Genomic DNA, 16,082 nt, shown 5'->3' with positions numbered 1-16,082 from the left:
AAAAAGCATGACGAGGGTGTTACGTCCATTTTGGCCTGGTCCTCCTGGAAGGGGGATGACCTCATGTGCGGCCCCTTCTCAAGGTTTCTTCATTTTCCTCATGCTGAGATTTTTGAGTTTTTACTTGCCCTCATGTATGTTTTAGATCAGGGGATGCTGTCATCAGTCTAGTAATAGCCCTTTGAGACTTCTTGTGATTAAAGGCCAAACAAGTAGACAGGACTTGAATCACTTTGTCTTTTCTTCTTTTTCTTGTCTTTTTTCTTCATTCATTCATTCTCCTTTATTCTTTTGTACTCCGTTTCCTTGTTTTAATGCTTTTTTCCTTCTGTTTTCTCTTATTCTACTTATTTTCTTCCTTTATTTTTTTGTCTTTCCTTTTCTTCTTTTTCATCATTTTTTTCTCCTTTTCTTTTCCCCCTTTTCCTATTTCTTTTCTCGTTCTTGTTTACAAAAGGATGGGCAACATGTGAGAAGTATAATGGTGCAATCAGTCCACTTTTACTCTCCGTGGTTTGTATTCGGCCTTGTGGTTTATAGCACTCGTTTTCGGTTGCACAATCCAGTGGCATCGAGTGGTCCAATAAAACACACTGTCCCTTTAAAGGAGCAACTCATTTGAGAGAAATAAAGACAGAGGGAGGAAAAACGTGAGAAATTTAAAAAGAGGAAAAAACATAAGGTGAGAAATAGGGGTAGTAAGAGAGAAGAAATAGAGGGAGGGTGAGGGGGAAATAAATAGAGGGTGTCTAAGAGGGCTAGAAAGAAAAAGAATAGAGAGAGAGGGAGAAAGAAAAAAAAGGAGAAAGTAAAAGAGTGATAAAAAAAAGGGTAGAGAAAGAGTGAGAAGTAAGAGAAAGAAACCAAGCTCTAGTTGTTTTGTGAGTGGTGGCTTTAGCAGCATCCAGTGGACATATTTCAAACTGCAAGTCATTTTTCTCTCATGCTTCTTTCTCCCAGTGTCCTCCCCCGGCGTGTCTGTTCCGGGCCGCATCCGCACCTATGCTTTAAAATGACAGTTGAATTTGTCGATAAACTATTTCTTAATTAATCTATTAACCATTAAATTTGCTACAATAGCAACAGTATCTCAATACACCCCAGCCAATGATCTAGCAGACTTGAGTGACACAAACCAAATGAAGACTAAAAAAAAAAAAATCCTCTATGAACGATAAAGTAGCCATGAAGACATCCAGACAACAATTTATTCCCTTGTGACAAAGTCATCAAAACAGAACCACTATGAATCCAACAAATGAGTACCTCTTTGGTCCTGCTGGTTCTGGTACCTGAAGGCTTAGCGCTCCTTGGTGGAGGCGGGTACACAATCAGCAGTGTCGCTTTTAGCCGGGGGCAAGTAGGGGCCCCCGGGGGCAAGGAGCGGCCAGATGAAACCAGCCAAATGGCCCAATAGGGTCCGTTGAGTGGCCGCCAATGACTGCGCCAATAGCCAGATGGGGCCACCAAGGGCCCGGTAGTGGCCAGATAAGGCCGCCAAGTGGCCCAATAGGGCTCGCCAGGGGGCCGCCAGTCTCCTGTTGGATGGGGCTGCCATTGGCAGAATTGGGCCGGATGGGGCCGCCGCTGGCCAGTTTAATGGGCCACCGGTGGCTAAATGGATGGGGCCGCCGTGGCCGGTTGGATGGGGCCGCCACCAGAAGCCTCCTGAGGGCGCTGCCTCCTTAGAGCACATGGGGCGTGTCCAGCAAAGGGGCGTGACTTACAGAGTCCCTCTTATAAGTCTTGGGTGGCAGCTTGGGCACGGCGTGGCGAGGCGGAACAGGAGGGCCGTCCAGCGGGACGGGGGAAGGCGAAGGAAGGGGCGTCTCCCGGGACGCAGGGGGCGGCGGCGAGGCGGGGGCGGGGCCCAGGCAGGAAGCGTTGCCGGGGAAAAAGGCCTGAGTCGCTAGCTCGCAGCGGGCCCGGCCCTGGGGCGGCGGCATCAGGTGCAGGGGCGAGCTCAAGGGCTCTCGGGGGGGCAGCAGGGGAGGGCTGTCGGGCGGGGGGGACGACGACAGGTAGCGGGGGGTGAGGAGCCTGCAGGTGGGCTGGCGAGGCGGCACGGCGGGCGGACTCTCCGGCTCCGACCACATCTGAGGACGCGTGCGTGAGTTCGGTCAAACATTTCAATCCAAATCGTTAAAATCGCGGAAACGGGCGGAGAACCTTAGCCGGAGACGATTCGTTTGGCGCCGACTCGGGTCTTCGTCGGGGAGGCACGGGTGGCGGCAAGGGGACGTCCTCGGGGAGACGACTGAAGGACACCATGGACGAGACGGAGGACGACCCTGAGCGGAAAAAGAGACGCGGCGGTGTCACAGAAATGGACAAAAGATGAGGGAGGACGGAGATGAAGGTCGGGAAGACTGAGATGAAGGTCAGGAGAACCTGCGACCGCCTCACACACGCTAACTTTAGCACAAACAGACGGTCACTATGGAAACGAGAAGCGGCGGCTCGGGGGCATACTAACGTGGGCCGTGAGGCAGCCAGACCGGGCCCGGGAAGGCGTCGCCCGCTGCGAGAAAAGAAGAATCGCGTGAGCTGCGGCGAAAGACCGACGCTAAGCTAACGTTAGCCGGTTGCGCTCCCCCAAGACGGGCGTTCGTACCCGACCCGACAGACCGTTTTGCTTACTGGAGTGGGCGGGGCTGCTGGGCGCTTGCGGCGAATCGAAGACGCTGCCGACGTCGGTGGAGCTGGAGGCGGCGGAGGCGGGGGGCGGAGTCAGCGGCGTGCAGGGGGAATTGGGAGCGGACGCGGCGTTGGAGGCGGAGTTGGGGCCGTCCGCCTCGCTGTCGGGAATGCGGCTGTAGCTGATCTTGCGAGGTTCGTTCTGCAGCGGCGTGGGGTGGCACGTGGGCCGCGCGGATGACGGACGGATGCCCGGCGACTTCAGGGGGCACGTGTACCTCTTGGCCTACACAAAAGGACCGGCGTCTCGTCGTTTGTCAGAGTGGACGGTCGGACACCGGCTGGCGGCACTTACGAAGCGGGTCAAGGTGCGAGCGTTGCGAGGTTCGATCAGCAGAGACTTGTTGAAGAGACGATCGCCAAAGTCGTTCTCGCTGAGCTCCTCCGTGGGGTTGAGGTTCTCGAAGAACTTCTGCAGCACAAACGGACGCTCGGGTTGACGTGGGGGCGGCGAACACCCCACCCACTCTTCTGCGATACCCACCCTGATGTCGCTTTCCACGCGCAAGCAGTAGGGTTGGTTCTGGTACTGTTGGATCTCGCCGGTGATTTCCGCCACTTTCCGCCTTTTGCTGAAGTTGATCAGATCTTTGCCGTGCCGCGGCAGGAAGTCCGGATTGCCCTCCTCCGTCTTCAGGATGTTGGTCAGGTAGATACCTGCCGCACACACGTCTTAGATTAGGCCTCCCGGATGTTAGAAAACACGAGTTGCCCGCTAGGTTGCTTTGACTAGTTTTTGCTTCGCACTCATCTATAAGCATTCCTTACTCAGTTTGAAGCAGATAAGATCATAGAGTATACAACTAGGCACTGCCTTAGCTAGGAAAGATTGTGGACAAAATAAACAAAAACAAACAAAAGAGAACAAGATGTCACCTACCGAAGAAGGGGACGCAAGGGGGGTTGATGGAGCGGAGCTTGGCCAAATACTTCTTGTAATGGTCTTCACTCAGCTTGTGAGCTTCTTCCAAGATTTTCCTCTGGCGACTCGGAATTTGCTGGAGAAGCAAAGAAAAGCAGACTTCTGGAATATTTGTAGTTCACATCCACTGGCTCCTGGACTCTGAGGGATTTTTTTTCATTACCCCTTAGATTAGGAGAGGTTTTTTGGAGGTTCATCGACCATGCTGGAGAGCATGGGGAGAAACGGGCCTTTTTTTTTTTGGGCTTAATCCATGAATGCAAAATACCCAGAACATTCAAGGCGCTCTATTTGGGGAATTTACAGAAGAAATACTATCGATTTGTTCCGATTTGCACACCCCACGGGAACGAAGCGATTCTCTACCCTCCCTAAAAGATTTGGTCAACGGAAAGGGGTCAGGGGATGGTGGGAATTTCTTATCGGAGGCTTGGCTTCTCTCCCCCTTCTCCTTGCAAGTTCAAAATCCAGTCACCTAATATATTATTCGGTTTTCATTCTGATAAGAAAAAAAAAACATCGAAATACTACAAAAATACAACTACAGTAATTCTACAATACAAAAATATGACTACACAAATATACTACAGAATATGAAATAGTCCAATGAAATACTTCCTAGACACTTCTGCTGAAATTCCACGACAGTAATACGACTATAGGAATATCATTACAAAATACTACAAATATATTACAGAAATTCTATTATTGAAATACTTTAAAATATGACTGCAATATGACTACAGTAATGCTACAAAAATACTACAGATATATTACAGAAATTCTACTTTGAGAATATTTCAAAATACTACGACAGTAATTTTATCATACAATATCATACAAGAACCACAAAAATACCACTACAGTAATATTGTAAGAAAAAAAAACTACAGGAATACTACAGAAATACTCAAAATATACTTCTTCATTCTAAGAAATTCTACTACAGAAATATCACAAAATAACACCATAACAAAAATATTCTACTAGGGAGATACCTTAAGAGTACTATGTAGAAACTACAGAAATATTCCCAAAATACTACTGCTGAAATACCACCAAAATACCACAACAGTAATATTGTAAAAAAAAAAAAGAAACTAGACAACTAAAAAAAACCTACAGTAATACTACAGAAATACTCAAGAAATACCACTACAGTAATTCTACAACAGAAATATCACAACAAAAACACTATTACAAAAATTCTACTACGGAGCTACCCAACAAGTACTACATAGAAACTACAGAAATATTCCAAAATACTACTGCAGAAATACTACAAAAATATTACAACAATAAAACTATCACATTAATACTGCAAAAATAATAAATGAATAAAAAAAGAAACTACAGGTAATACTAAAACCCCAGATATAAAAGGTGCTTCTTAAAACAGGAACCATATATCATTTTTTAAAAATTTAATTAAAACAATTTTGATGAAAGTAGTCAATTTAAAAACAAAGGAATATAACGTGGAGATGTCTGGATGTATCATCATTTATAAATGAAAGAAATTGTCTCAAGACTGTGGAGATCATTTCTTCCTCAAGCCATGAGGCTCTTTAACTCCACCCGGGGGAGTAAAAGCCCACATGAAACCCCACCCCCACATTTGCATATTAGCCTATTTTTATGACAGTGTGTATTTTCCGTAGCACTATTTAAACACTCTATATCGATACGTTTATTATTTTATTTTTCAACACAAGGATACTGCTGGAAGTGTGAATTTCCCTACGGGGGTGAATAAAGTATCTATCTCTATCTATCTGGTCTCCAGGATCGGTACTATGGTCACATCTTTGAACCCCGTGTGGCCACAGACTCCAATCAATTCCCCACCCCTGACCTCATGTATTTGGTGTTTTCTCGATCCGGGTCTTAAATTTCTGAGACTGGGGTTTTAAGGAAGGCGGCACCTCAAAAGTGTGGTCCAGCCTGTAGACGGGCGAGGAGTCCATGGCGCTGACCACGGCCAGGACGCCGTTGAAGTTGTTGAGCTCCTGGAAGACCTGCAGGATCTCGATGATCCGGGACACCACCGCCACCCGTTCCTCCAGGTTCTCCGTCTCCACGATGCACCTGCGCACACCATGGCAAAAGGGGCCGAGTGGGCCGGGGTCCACAGTTTTTGGGGTCTCAAGTCATGGAAGCTATTCGAATATCCCAAAGAAACACGAAACGCACTATTCAAATGGTGATTCCGTTTATTACGTGCAAAAAGGTTTGAAAAACTCGCGACCCCCGCCTTCATATGAAAGTTAAAGGGACAGCGTGTATTTTATCCCTCCATATGTCATGCCACCGAAAACGGGACCCGTATTTGGGAAATGAGGGCAATCGTTGGTGACCGTTCAAATAGTGGAGCTGCTGCCCTAGTACTAAGGAAATACCACAACCAAAATACTATTACAACAATTCCTCTGTGGAAATACTTTAAAAATACTGCATAAATACCACAGAAATATTTGAAAAATACTACTGCAGAAATTATTAGAAAAATATTGTAGTATTAGGGCAGAAGTAGCTCAGGAGGTAGAGTCATCGTCTAGGGACCGAGAGATGTCCTTGGGCAAGACACCGAAACCCCAATGCCCCCGAATAGCAGGTAGCTGACGCCGCTATCGGTGCGTGAGTGTGTGTGTGTGTGTGAACGGGTAAAGTGTGAAGTACATTGTGGAGTCCTCATCTAGGGACCAAGAAGTCTCAGGTTCGTTTCCCGGCTCCTCGGAGTTCAAGGTGGAAGTGTCTTTGAGCAAGACACCGAAACCCCAATGCCCCCGAATAGCAAGTAGCTGATGCCGCTATCGGTGCGTGAGTGCGTGTGTGTGAACGGGTAAAGTGTGAAGTACATTGTAGAGTGCTCGTCTAGGGACCAAGAAGTCTCAGGTTTATTTCCCGGCTCCTCTGAGTTAAAGGTGGAAGTGTCCTTGGGCAAGACATCGAAACCATAATGCCCCCCAAATAGCAGGTAGCTGACGCCGCTATCGGTGCGCGAGTGTGTGTGAACAGGTAAAGTGTGAAGTACATTGTAGAGAGCTTGTCTAGGGACAAAGAAGTCTCAGGTTTGTTTCCCGGCTCCTCTGAGTTCAAGGTGGAAGTGTCCTTGGGCAAGACATCGAAACCACAATGCCCCCAAAATAGCAGGTAGCTGACGCAGCTATCGGTGCGCGAGTGTGTGTGAACAGGTAAAGTGTGAAGTACATTGTAGAGAGCTTGTCTAGGGACAAAGAAGTCTCAGGTTTGTTTCCCGGCTCCTCTGAGTTCAAGGTGGAAGTGTCCTTGGGCAAGACATCGAAACCACAATGCCTCCCAAATAGCAAGTAGCTGACGCCGCTATCGGTGCGCGAGTGTGTGTGAACGGGGAAAGTGTGAAGTACATTGTAGAGTGCTCGTCTAGGGACCAAGAAGTCTCAGGTTCGTTTCCCAGCTCCTCTGAGTTCAAGGTGGAAGTGTCCATGGGCAAGACACAAAACCCCGAATGCCCCGAGCAGGTAGGCGCCTTGCTATCGGTGTGTGAGTGTGTGTGTGTGAACGGGTAAGTGCACTAGAAAGAAATGCGGGCCATTTACTCACTTTTCAAACCACAGAGTCAAGTTGGTGGTGTGTCGTATCATGCGCAGAAGGTTCGGAGAATGTATCTCCTTGTCCTCTTTGGTCCAGACGCTGCCCACCAGCTCCGACGGCTGCACCGCCCTGCGTGGTGGCACACATTGGCGTCACATCAGGATTGGCGCGGCGCGCGACAACCAAAGGGCGACGGATTATCCGGCGGGCCGATTAACGGCACTGATATTTGAGAATTCGACGGATATCGGTATCAGCATTTTATTCATTCGATGAGTCGATTTTGAAGTCTCATGCTTTCTCACTCTTACTCCTCCCCTCGCCTTCTGATTGGATAAGTGATCACGGGTCGAAGCCCCTAGTGCAGGAACAATAAGAGAGCGGCAGCTCAGCTAACTTGTCCCGCCTGTGTCCGTGAAAGAAAAGCATGTTTGCTATTAGGAGATGGCGTAAAAAGTGTAGTGAACTTGTTTTAGGGATGCACGTTTAGGTGGAGACTGGGATATTAGCTCTAATCGTAACATGAGTTGGTTAATTAAGTGTGTCTGCAGTGTCTGAAACTCAGGACAAAAAGTTACCGGACACCCATTTTTTACAACTTGAAACACAATAAGACGACTCATCGCAAAAAAACCATTGTTGCAAAGTATTAAGGATTGATAATCACAATATATAACAGAACAGCACTCTCAAATTATGTTAATTATAAATCTACTTATAACATTCATTGCAAGTATATGACATGGCTGTTTTCCATCTGCCATCAGTATGTACCTGTATTGACTCATCTTCATTCATGCAATGTTTGCGTTGTATCGTCTGCTACAAGCCACGTGAACTCCTCTCTGCACGATGCTTTTAATGTACGTTTACGTTTTGTAGCGTCATCAATTTTGTTAGCTTCTTTTGAATCTTTCATCTGGGGATGAGGTTTAGGCTTGATTCCTAACCACGTATCCATTTTTCTTGTGTTCTCTGTGCGTCTACTTTGGAAAACGATATGCAAAGGCACGACCTTATAACGCTCGGGAAAGTCCGGAAGCACGAAGTTATTCGATGCAGGCCTCTGATTGGCTGCAGAGTATGCAAATTGCTAAACGAACGGAAATTCCAAAATTTCCAAACCGAACGAAGATTTCGAAATCGGAATAAAGCAAACGTTGGATTTGAAGAAAAATAAACTGCAGTAGCTCAGGAGGTAGGGCACTCGTCTTGGGATCAAGGGATCCCAGTTCGAATCCCGGCTCGTCCGTGTTACATGTCGAAGTGTCCTTGGGTAAGACACTGAGCCCCTAATACCCCCAATAAGCAGGTTAGCGCCTTACATGGCTGCAAGGCCGCTACTGGGAAATGTGGAGCACATTATAAAGCGCTTTCGGAAGTGTTGACTTGAAAAGCGCTATATAAATGCAGATCATTTCATTTCAAACAACAAAAACTTTGGGGTTTTTTCCCCCCCTTGAAAAAGTTGTCGGCCACCCGGACGGACACGTGTAAGTTGTACGCCCGACGTAAAAGATGCACGCCCCGGGTGTCCGAGCAGACGTTATTTCAAACACTGGTGTCGGTTTGTGATTGAGAGAGAGCATGCTAAAGTGGAAGTGATTAGCTCTTACCATAACATGAGTTGGTCAGTCTGACTCTAAAACCGGAGTACGCACACTTTTCAATTTGTCAGCCCCTTTGAAACTTCGATTCACTTTTTGTTATTTCAGTCATGTTGCTTGCATTGACATTTTCATTGATTCATTGTTAAGAAATCAAGTTTTGATGCTAACCCTAATTTCATTACCTGCACTGTTGGATTTTGGTTTATGCGAGTTGCGTGGTTAATTCTAATGGATTAATACAAACAACGGACAGGTAAGGGCCCTGAGAACCCCGCCCGCTCCCCCCCACGGGTGGATCCTTAGTGCCAGGAGGCGTCACCTGTAGAAGTCGGACTCCAGCAGAGTGAGCTGCCGCGCGATCTCGATGGGATGAAGCGTCATGAGGTCGAACTGCTCCAGTTGTCCCGGTTTGCAGATGTGCCACTCCACGGGCGGAGGGGAATTCTGGAAGGTGATGTTGTGGCTGGGACCGCAAGTGGCCGCTTGCTTCTTCCGGAGGATGATCTTGGTGATGGATTCCACCCACTTTCGCATGGCCTTGCCTGCTAGGGGGAAGGCTTTCGTTAGAGAAGCGGCTCTTTCGGTTCGACTCGCTAAAAAGAATCCCTCTCGAACGGCTCTTCTATACAATTTTCATGAAACGTAATGGACAAAATGAATCACTTTTAAAAAATTTAGAACATGCAATCCTTCTTCCTTTTTTTTTTTTTTTTTACAAATGCACAGTTGATAACCACGACAAGAGATTCAATCTTAAGGAAGGAAAAAAAATGAGGGAAAAAAAAGCCTCAAGACAACCCTGCTTCCCAGTAAACCTTGAACTCAATTAAACATATAACTTTTTATAATTAACAACTTTAGAGTCATTTAACACAAAATCGATATGAATAAATATAATAACTATACAGTGGTACCTCTACTCAAATATGCCTCTACATACAAATGTTTCAGGTTACAAAGTACCTGAACGGGAAAAGTATTCGCCTCGAGTTACAGAGTCAAAAATACAGTAGAGTACACGCCGCTATTCTCCGCTCCCAGAGAGCGAAAGTGCACCCCCTAGTGACGCCTTTCACTCACTGCCCTACGTCACCAAACTGGCTATGGCTTCAAATCTGCCTGGCAACCAGTGAGCATGCGAGTATCGCAGCGTGCTCTTCGTGTCCCCGTCACAGTTCGGCCCAAACACGACATTTTAGCAAAATTCCACAAGGTCGCGGTACTTGTGGAAAAGAATCACCCGGAAAAAGTGTTGACAATTCGGGCTATTGCTACGTCTGCCTTGCGTATTTGCGACAGATTGTCAAAAGCTGGCGAAAGCAGACGACGTCGGTTCAGTTTTTCGATAAACGCAGTGAATATTTTGATGATTTACTTTATTCTAATTTAAGTTTATCGTGAGCTCGTCTCGATTGAACATGCTCTTTTACGATTTAATAGAAAAAACAACCTTTACTTTGGCGGGGCTTGGAACGAATAAGCGTAATTCTATACAAAATGTGTCTCGACTTACCAATCAATGTTTTTTACGTGACGAAGCCACTCCCGCCACAAATTCGATTCGTAAGTAGAGGTACCACTATATAGAAAGCTACAAAACGTAGGAATTTTGCACGATTTGCGATTCAACTTCAAACTCAGGTAGAAGCCCCGAAGAGCGGGCGGTGACCTCGGACGGAAGCGATGAAGTCCTCCAGTCGAGAGAGCAGCTGAGCGTCTCTCTCAAAGTCGTAGAAATGGTGCTCCACCCAGTGGCGGCAAACGTTCAGCACTCTGCGGCAGGAAAGCAGTTTAGGCTTTCGACCGGAGGGGGCGTGAAGACTTTCGCTTACCGAAGCTGGACGGGCTGCACGAATTCTTTGCGGAAGCGCTTGAGTTCGGCGCTGAGCGGCTGCTCCCCTCCGTCCGGGTGCTCGGCGTCGCTGGGTCTGGGCTCGGGGATCTCGAACCTGGAAACGCCACACCCCGAATCCCGGTCATTCTCGCGCTGCGCTTCGCAGACGACAAGGCGCTACGAGCCGGCTCTTTTCGGTGAGCCGAGCCCAAAGAGCCGATTCTGCGGAAAGAGCGGGCTACCTCTCTATGAGCAGGTCCAGCAATTCCTGCGGTTTGCAGAAAGATCGGTACGTGGTCAGGAACGTTCGGACAAAATTGGGATCTGCAAAGTGAAAGGAAAGCAAAGGTATGAAGTCTTTAATCGTTAGAGATTGACCGATTATTGGCACCGATATTTGGGAACTTGATGAATATCGGTATCGGCGTTTTTATGATGCGACTGGCCCATTAAACATTCAAAACTGGGTTATTTAGCCGAGCCTTCCAATTGGGGCGTCGACACTTAAGCAGGAACACGATTTATTCACTATGAAAACCTTCTTATGCCAATTTTGGAACATTCACAAATGAATCTTGGCGACTGATACGGGTTATGGACCTTCTCTCAATACCAATAATCAGTATTAATCATTAATCATGTTATTGTTCGAACCCCAATTTCAATTCGGGCAGGATGGAAAACAGTTGAGGAGCATCAAGTCGGGTTGATGAATAGTGGTGAGCAAATATAGCTTTTGGGGGTGGCACTTAGGTGACATCTAGCGGACATATTTAAAATTGTAGGTCGTTTCTTCAACCGCTCCTCCTATAGCTCAACGATTGACGTCGGTAACATATTTGGACTCGTCAACGGCCACTTTCGCCGAAAAGTGAGCGATTTGAATGGCTTTTGATCCCACGGCCAGGTTGGGAAGTGCGGGAAGACTATTTCGGACAATTTGGAGACCGCAACGAACGATTATTTCAATAATCGATAAATCGGCCGATCGTTTTTTTCCGATGAATCGAATTTTTCATTTCCTCCTCTTTGATCAAATATCCAAGTTTCGGACCGTTGGAAAAATAGCGTGCAAAAATAGAGAATATTCTCTTGTACTAAATTTTTAAAAATCCAAGTGTACAATAAAGAGTAAAGATGCCAGCAGTCAGCACAGAACTTTTCTGCAATTAAATACTTCTACTGCATAACTGTTTTAGAATTAAGTAAAGAGCATCCACAGTAAAAAAAAAAAAAACAGTACATCACCAGGGTATTGCACTTAAAACTGTAAGAGTCAACGTGACCACTAAAAAATCTTCCATAGCACAAAATTATGGAAATTAAGTCCAGTTTTTGAGTTTTTCCTTGCCCTCATGTAGGTTTTAGATCAGGGGATGGTGCAATAGTTAGTCTGTGGTTTGCAATAATCTGTGGTGTGTGCAGCCCTTTGAGACTCTTTGTGATTAAGGACGTCACAAATAAGCATGACTTGACTTGACACTCTATCACTTCCATTTGTTTTAGTCTTGTCCCAAACTTCAATTCCTTGGCCTCCTTAGAAACCCAGAGCCGCTCACGGACACTCAATTAATTATTGCCGCTCAATAGGATACGTTGGATGATTGTTATGTTCTCATTTGATTTCTTTGCTTCATGAGTCGTTTTAGTTTTCTGAATGATGAGCGTGCGTGGATGAATGTGTTGTTTAGGTGAGAAATTGCATTGCGTTCATGTTGTTTTTCAATGGTCTTGAGACGCCCTCTGTCGGACTAATGGAGAACTACATTATTGAATGCACCGTCAGAACAAATCGATGACACTCGTTGCTTACGCTTTTCATAATCGATTTGATCGATTCGTTGCAGCCCAAGACCCCATCCAATGCAATTTTACTTCAATCTCAGGCCTATTCTTGCATGCAGACTCATGAGGTGCATAAAAAGCAAAAAAATGAGCCCAACTCTGACTCATTTTAATGAGATCTACAAAGCAGAGTGCATTCAATATTTCAATTTTCTGCGTGCTTTTCAGAAGACCCTTGTTTCAATTGGTTAAAATGGAATAGTTCATTTTTTTTTTTGCATTTCATCATTTATTGTCATGCTGAGTTCATATTAAAACAGCGTTTTCATGGATGTTGTGTTGTTGGACTTTAACACTGTTCAGTGTGTAAAATTTTGTTTTGTAGATCTGTGAATATTTTAATTTAGATTGCATGTGATCCCCTGCAAAACATATTCAATGACTAAATAATTTGATGTATGTTTCATCATTATTGCCAATAAAAAAACGAAAAATCTGCAGAGCCGTTTGGGGATCCCCAAAAAAACCCCGGCTCTTCTCAGTCAGCCGAGCTAAAAGAGCCGGTTTTCTAAATAGAGCCGTCCTGAAGCACCAACCAGTAGGGGGCGGTGACGCTTCATATGACAGCGCCACAATGACTGAGAGCAGTGTTTTTAAGTGCGTGGTTAATGGAATCAGACTGCTGAGAGACGTAGCAATGGCAACATCCATCCATCCATTATCTGCACCGCTTATCCTCAGTAGGGTCGCGGGGGTGCTGGAGGCGATCCCAGCTATCTTCGGGCAGTGGGCAGGGGACACCCTGAACTGGTTGCCAGCCAATCGCAGGGCACACAGAGACAGACAACTTTCTCGCTCATTCCCACCGAGGGACAATTTGAACCGGCGGTCAATTAACCTAACATGCATGTTTTTGTAATGTGGGAGGAGACCAGAGTGCCCGGAGGAAACCCACGCAAGCACGGGGAGAACATGCAAACTCCACACAGGAAAGTCCGACCATGACCTCAGAACTGTGCCGCACACGCGCGAACCACTGTGCCGCGGTGCTGACGCAATGGCAACAATATTTTCCAGCACTTAATCTGAAATGTAAGCAATTTCCTGAATTTAAAAAAACAACATCAGACATTTTCGTGGATTTCGAGCACCCTTACGAACCATGCAGATTTTATTCATTACAGGGACTTTGCTAAAGTCGCAGTTACCCGATGCGAGTGTGCAGCTAGCCGGCCGCTCTCTAAATTGCATTTATACTCCAGTTTCGGTTTCCTTTTGTAAAATGAAAATAATATCGTGTTCCTTTTTGCCCCGAAAGGCCGAGGGAGGGACTCACCGGCGTACATGTGGAAAGTGAGCCTCTCGATGAGCTTGAGGACGGTCCCGGCCTTGACCACGGGGATCCCGGACTTGGACTGGACGCTGTCCTCGAAGACCACGTTGTCCTCGGAGTCGGGCCGGGCAAAGCGGTAGAGGCCGGCGGCCGGCAGGCGCACGTGCTGCTCCTTTTCCTCCTGCAGGACGGCGCCATCTAGCATGCGCTCCAGGGTGCCGCGGTACTGCAAGGACACCAGCGCCGCCATCCAACCGTTCTTCTCCTCGGCCGACTTGGCGGCGAACACCACGCTGTTGCCGTCCTTCAGGATCATCTCGAAGGCGTGACGGTACTCGCCCTCCTTGTCGTCCTTGTCGTTGATTTGGACCTGGAGTGCCGTTGAAAAACACTCAAAATGGACGTCCCGTTCGTTTGATTTACTCATATACTACTTTTTTCAGTTCTCGTGGCCAAATTCAAGCACTTTTAAAGCACTTTCAAGGCCATTTTAGTACCTTCAAAGGAGAAATCCAATGCTTTCTTGCTGCTAGCACATGCTTTGTGCGATTTTGCGCAGCTCCCATCTATGATCTACGCTCTTAGTGTGAATGGGCTGCTATAAACCGACATGAATTCTGCCATTCTACCTCAACTTGCTTACAAAGACTGAAAGGGCTCTACAAGTGTCGGGTGATAATAGGGTTCAATACGGAAGACAAAAAAAAAAAGAAAAGAAGGACTGCATGTATAAAAAGCTGAAAAATGAGCTAAATTTGGACTCGGTTGAATGATATGGATTGCTCAGAAGCAGATTCCATTCATCAGGGGATGGTTTCATTGTAACCCGTGCAGTCCTCTGAGACATTTTGTGAATTTCCCTACGGGGATGAATAAAGTATCTATCTATCTATCCATCTTATGGGCCAAACAAAGAAATGGGACTTGACTTGGCTTCACGAAAAAGAGCTGAACTGCTCGGGATCTGGAAGGGTAGGCAAGGATTCGGAACACTGGAATAACAAGACACCGAGACAAGAGTTCTTGGGACGTGACATGGAGAACAAAAAACTGGCACAGAGCCAAGGAGACACTGGAATAACAAGACACTGAGACAAGAGTGCTTGGGACATGACATGTAAGAGTGTTTAGTGATAAGGGAGAGTCGTGATAGGAGGGAAATCAAGAAAAGTGACCACGGCTATGAGGAATATTGAACTGGGAAGTGGAGTGACCAAATAAGGGATGGTTGAGAATGATAGGAGAGCTGTGGAATGCTCTTCCCCCTGAGATTCTATCTGCAACCTCAGTGGAAATGTTTCAATCTGAGCTTAAAACTCACTTCTACTCTATAGCATATAAATAATCTATATTTTTTGTTGACAATACCTGTGTATTATTTGCTCTCATGTAGGTTTTAGATCAGGGGATGGTGTCATAATAGTCTGTAGTTTGCAATAATCTGTGGTATGTGCAGCCCTTAAAGAGGGCTATACAAATAAACATGACTTGACTGGAATTCGCATGATCTGTATGATAAACCAGTCCTCTTGGATGCGACAGTAGGGGGCAGTGACGCTTCACATGACAAACTCAATAATGACAACCGGAGCCACCATCGGTGCCATTTTTTTTTCATCCCTCTTAATTTAAAAGCAAGCATCGAGTCAGGCTGCCGAGAAACATGGCAATGGAAATTCAAGCGATTTTTAAGGATTTCAGGAACACGTACGAACCCCTGTTTTAAGGAATATTAAAAAGGTAAATTCCAATGTCTCCAGTGCCGATAAAAGAAGAAATCTGGTGTGAAGCCTGTATTTTGCACAGCCAGAAATTGATTTGCCATTTTTAATCTCACCTATGCATTTATTAAGACATGATTTTTAGAACTTGAGTAAATTGCCAATTCATCCATTTTTGAGACCAACTTTTCCCTGCACACGTGTTGGGTTCGAATGAAAATGATATATAGCTTACCATTTTAGTTGCAGTACGAAGTTCTTCCCAATCCGATTTCCCGCTGGGAAACGCTCCCTTCAATTTTTTACCTGGCCCCTATAACGAATGTCGCTAATTGATACACATTTCAAAGTGGCATGTTGAGGTCTAGCGTGCACCTCTTGGTCACGACCCCTAGGGGGCAATGCCCCTTCACGGGACAACGCTGTACAAACTAACGCCAGCTACCGCTTATCAGATGGGAAGAAACGCAATGGCGAAGCGAGGCCATCAGAGGGCAGTGTTGGCCTCATTTTTAAGCAGACTTGTTGAGAGCATGAAGCCATCCCCTGCGTTTGCAAGCACTTCAGACAAAATCCAAGCACTTTTCGATCCTCATTCAAACTGAAG

The 16,082-nt window shown here is 46.2% G+C and overlaps 1 protein-coding gene across 2 annotated transcripts in view; it reads right to left on the bottom strand.

Moving 5' to 3' along the window:
* Positions 1-1,194: 1,194 nt before the first annotated feature.
* sos1 (son of sevenless homolog 1 (Drosophila)) overlaps positions 1,195-16,082 on the bottom strand; it is a 35,040-nt gene continuing 20,152 nt past the window's right edge. Inside the window, exons 11-24 of one of the 2 annotated variants that reach the window (XM_088341289.1) lie at positions 13,758-14,124; positions 10,879-10,960; positions 10,635-10,751; positions 10,472-10,575; positions 9,122-9,344; positions 7,202-7,321; positions 5,545-5,707; positions 3,578-3,695; positions 3,182-3,354; positions 2,993-3,109; positions 2,641-2,923; positions 2,477-2,521; positions 2,170-2,291; positions 1,195-2,096 (exon numbers count right to left, since the gene is read on the bottom strand). In XM_088341289.1, coding sequence (XP_088197415.1) covers positions 1,686-2,096; positions 2,170-2,291; positions 2,477-2,521; positions 2,641-2,923; positions 2,993-3,109; positions 3,182-3,354; positions 3,578-3,695; positions 5,545-5,707; positions 7,202-7,321; positions 9,122-9,344; positions 10,472-10,575; positions 10,635-10,751; positions 10,879-10,960; positions 13,758-14,124 — 2,445 coding nt within the window. In that variant the 3' untranslated portion in view covers positions 1,195-1,685. The remainder of the gene's footprint in view (positions 2,097-2,169; positions 2,292-2,476; positions 2,522-2,640; positions 2,924-2,992; positions 3,110-3,181; positions 3,355-3,577; positions 3,696-5,544; positions 5,708-7,201; positions 7,322-9,121; positions 9,345-10,471; positions 10,576-10,634; positions 10,752-10,878; positions 10,961-13,757; positions 14,125-16,082) is intronic. The other variant, XM_088341290.1, reaches the window with a different exon arrangement.

This window comes from Urocampus carinirostris, chromosome 8, assembly GCF_059441175.1.
Source record: "Urocampus carinirostris isolate Australia breed hairy pipefish chromosome 8, RoL_Ucar_1.0, whole genome shotgun sequence".
Taxonomy (NCBI): Eukaryota; Metazoa; Chordata; class Actinopteri; order Syngnathiformes; family Syngnathidae; genus Urocampus; species Urocampus carinirostris.
Note: the sequence above shows the minus strand (reverse complement) of the source record. Positions and strands in the feature narration are given on the sequence as shown.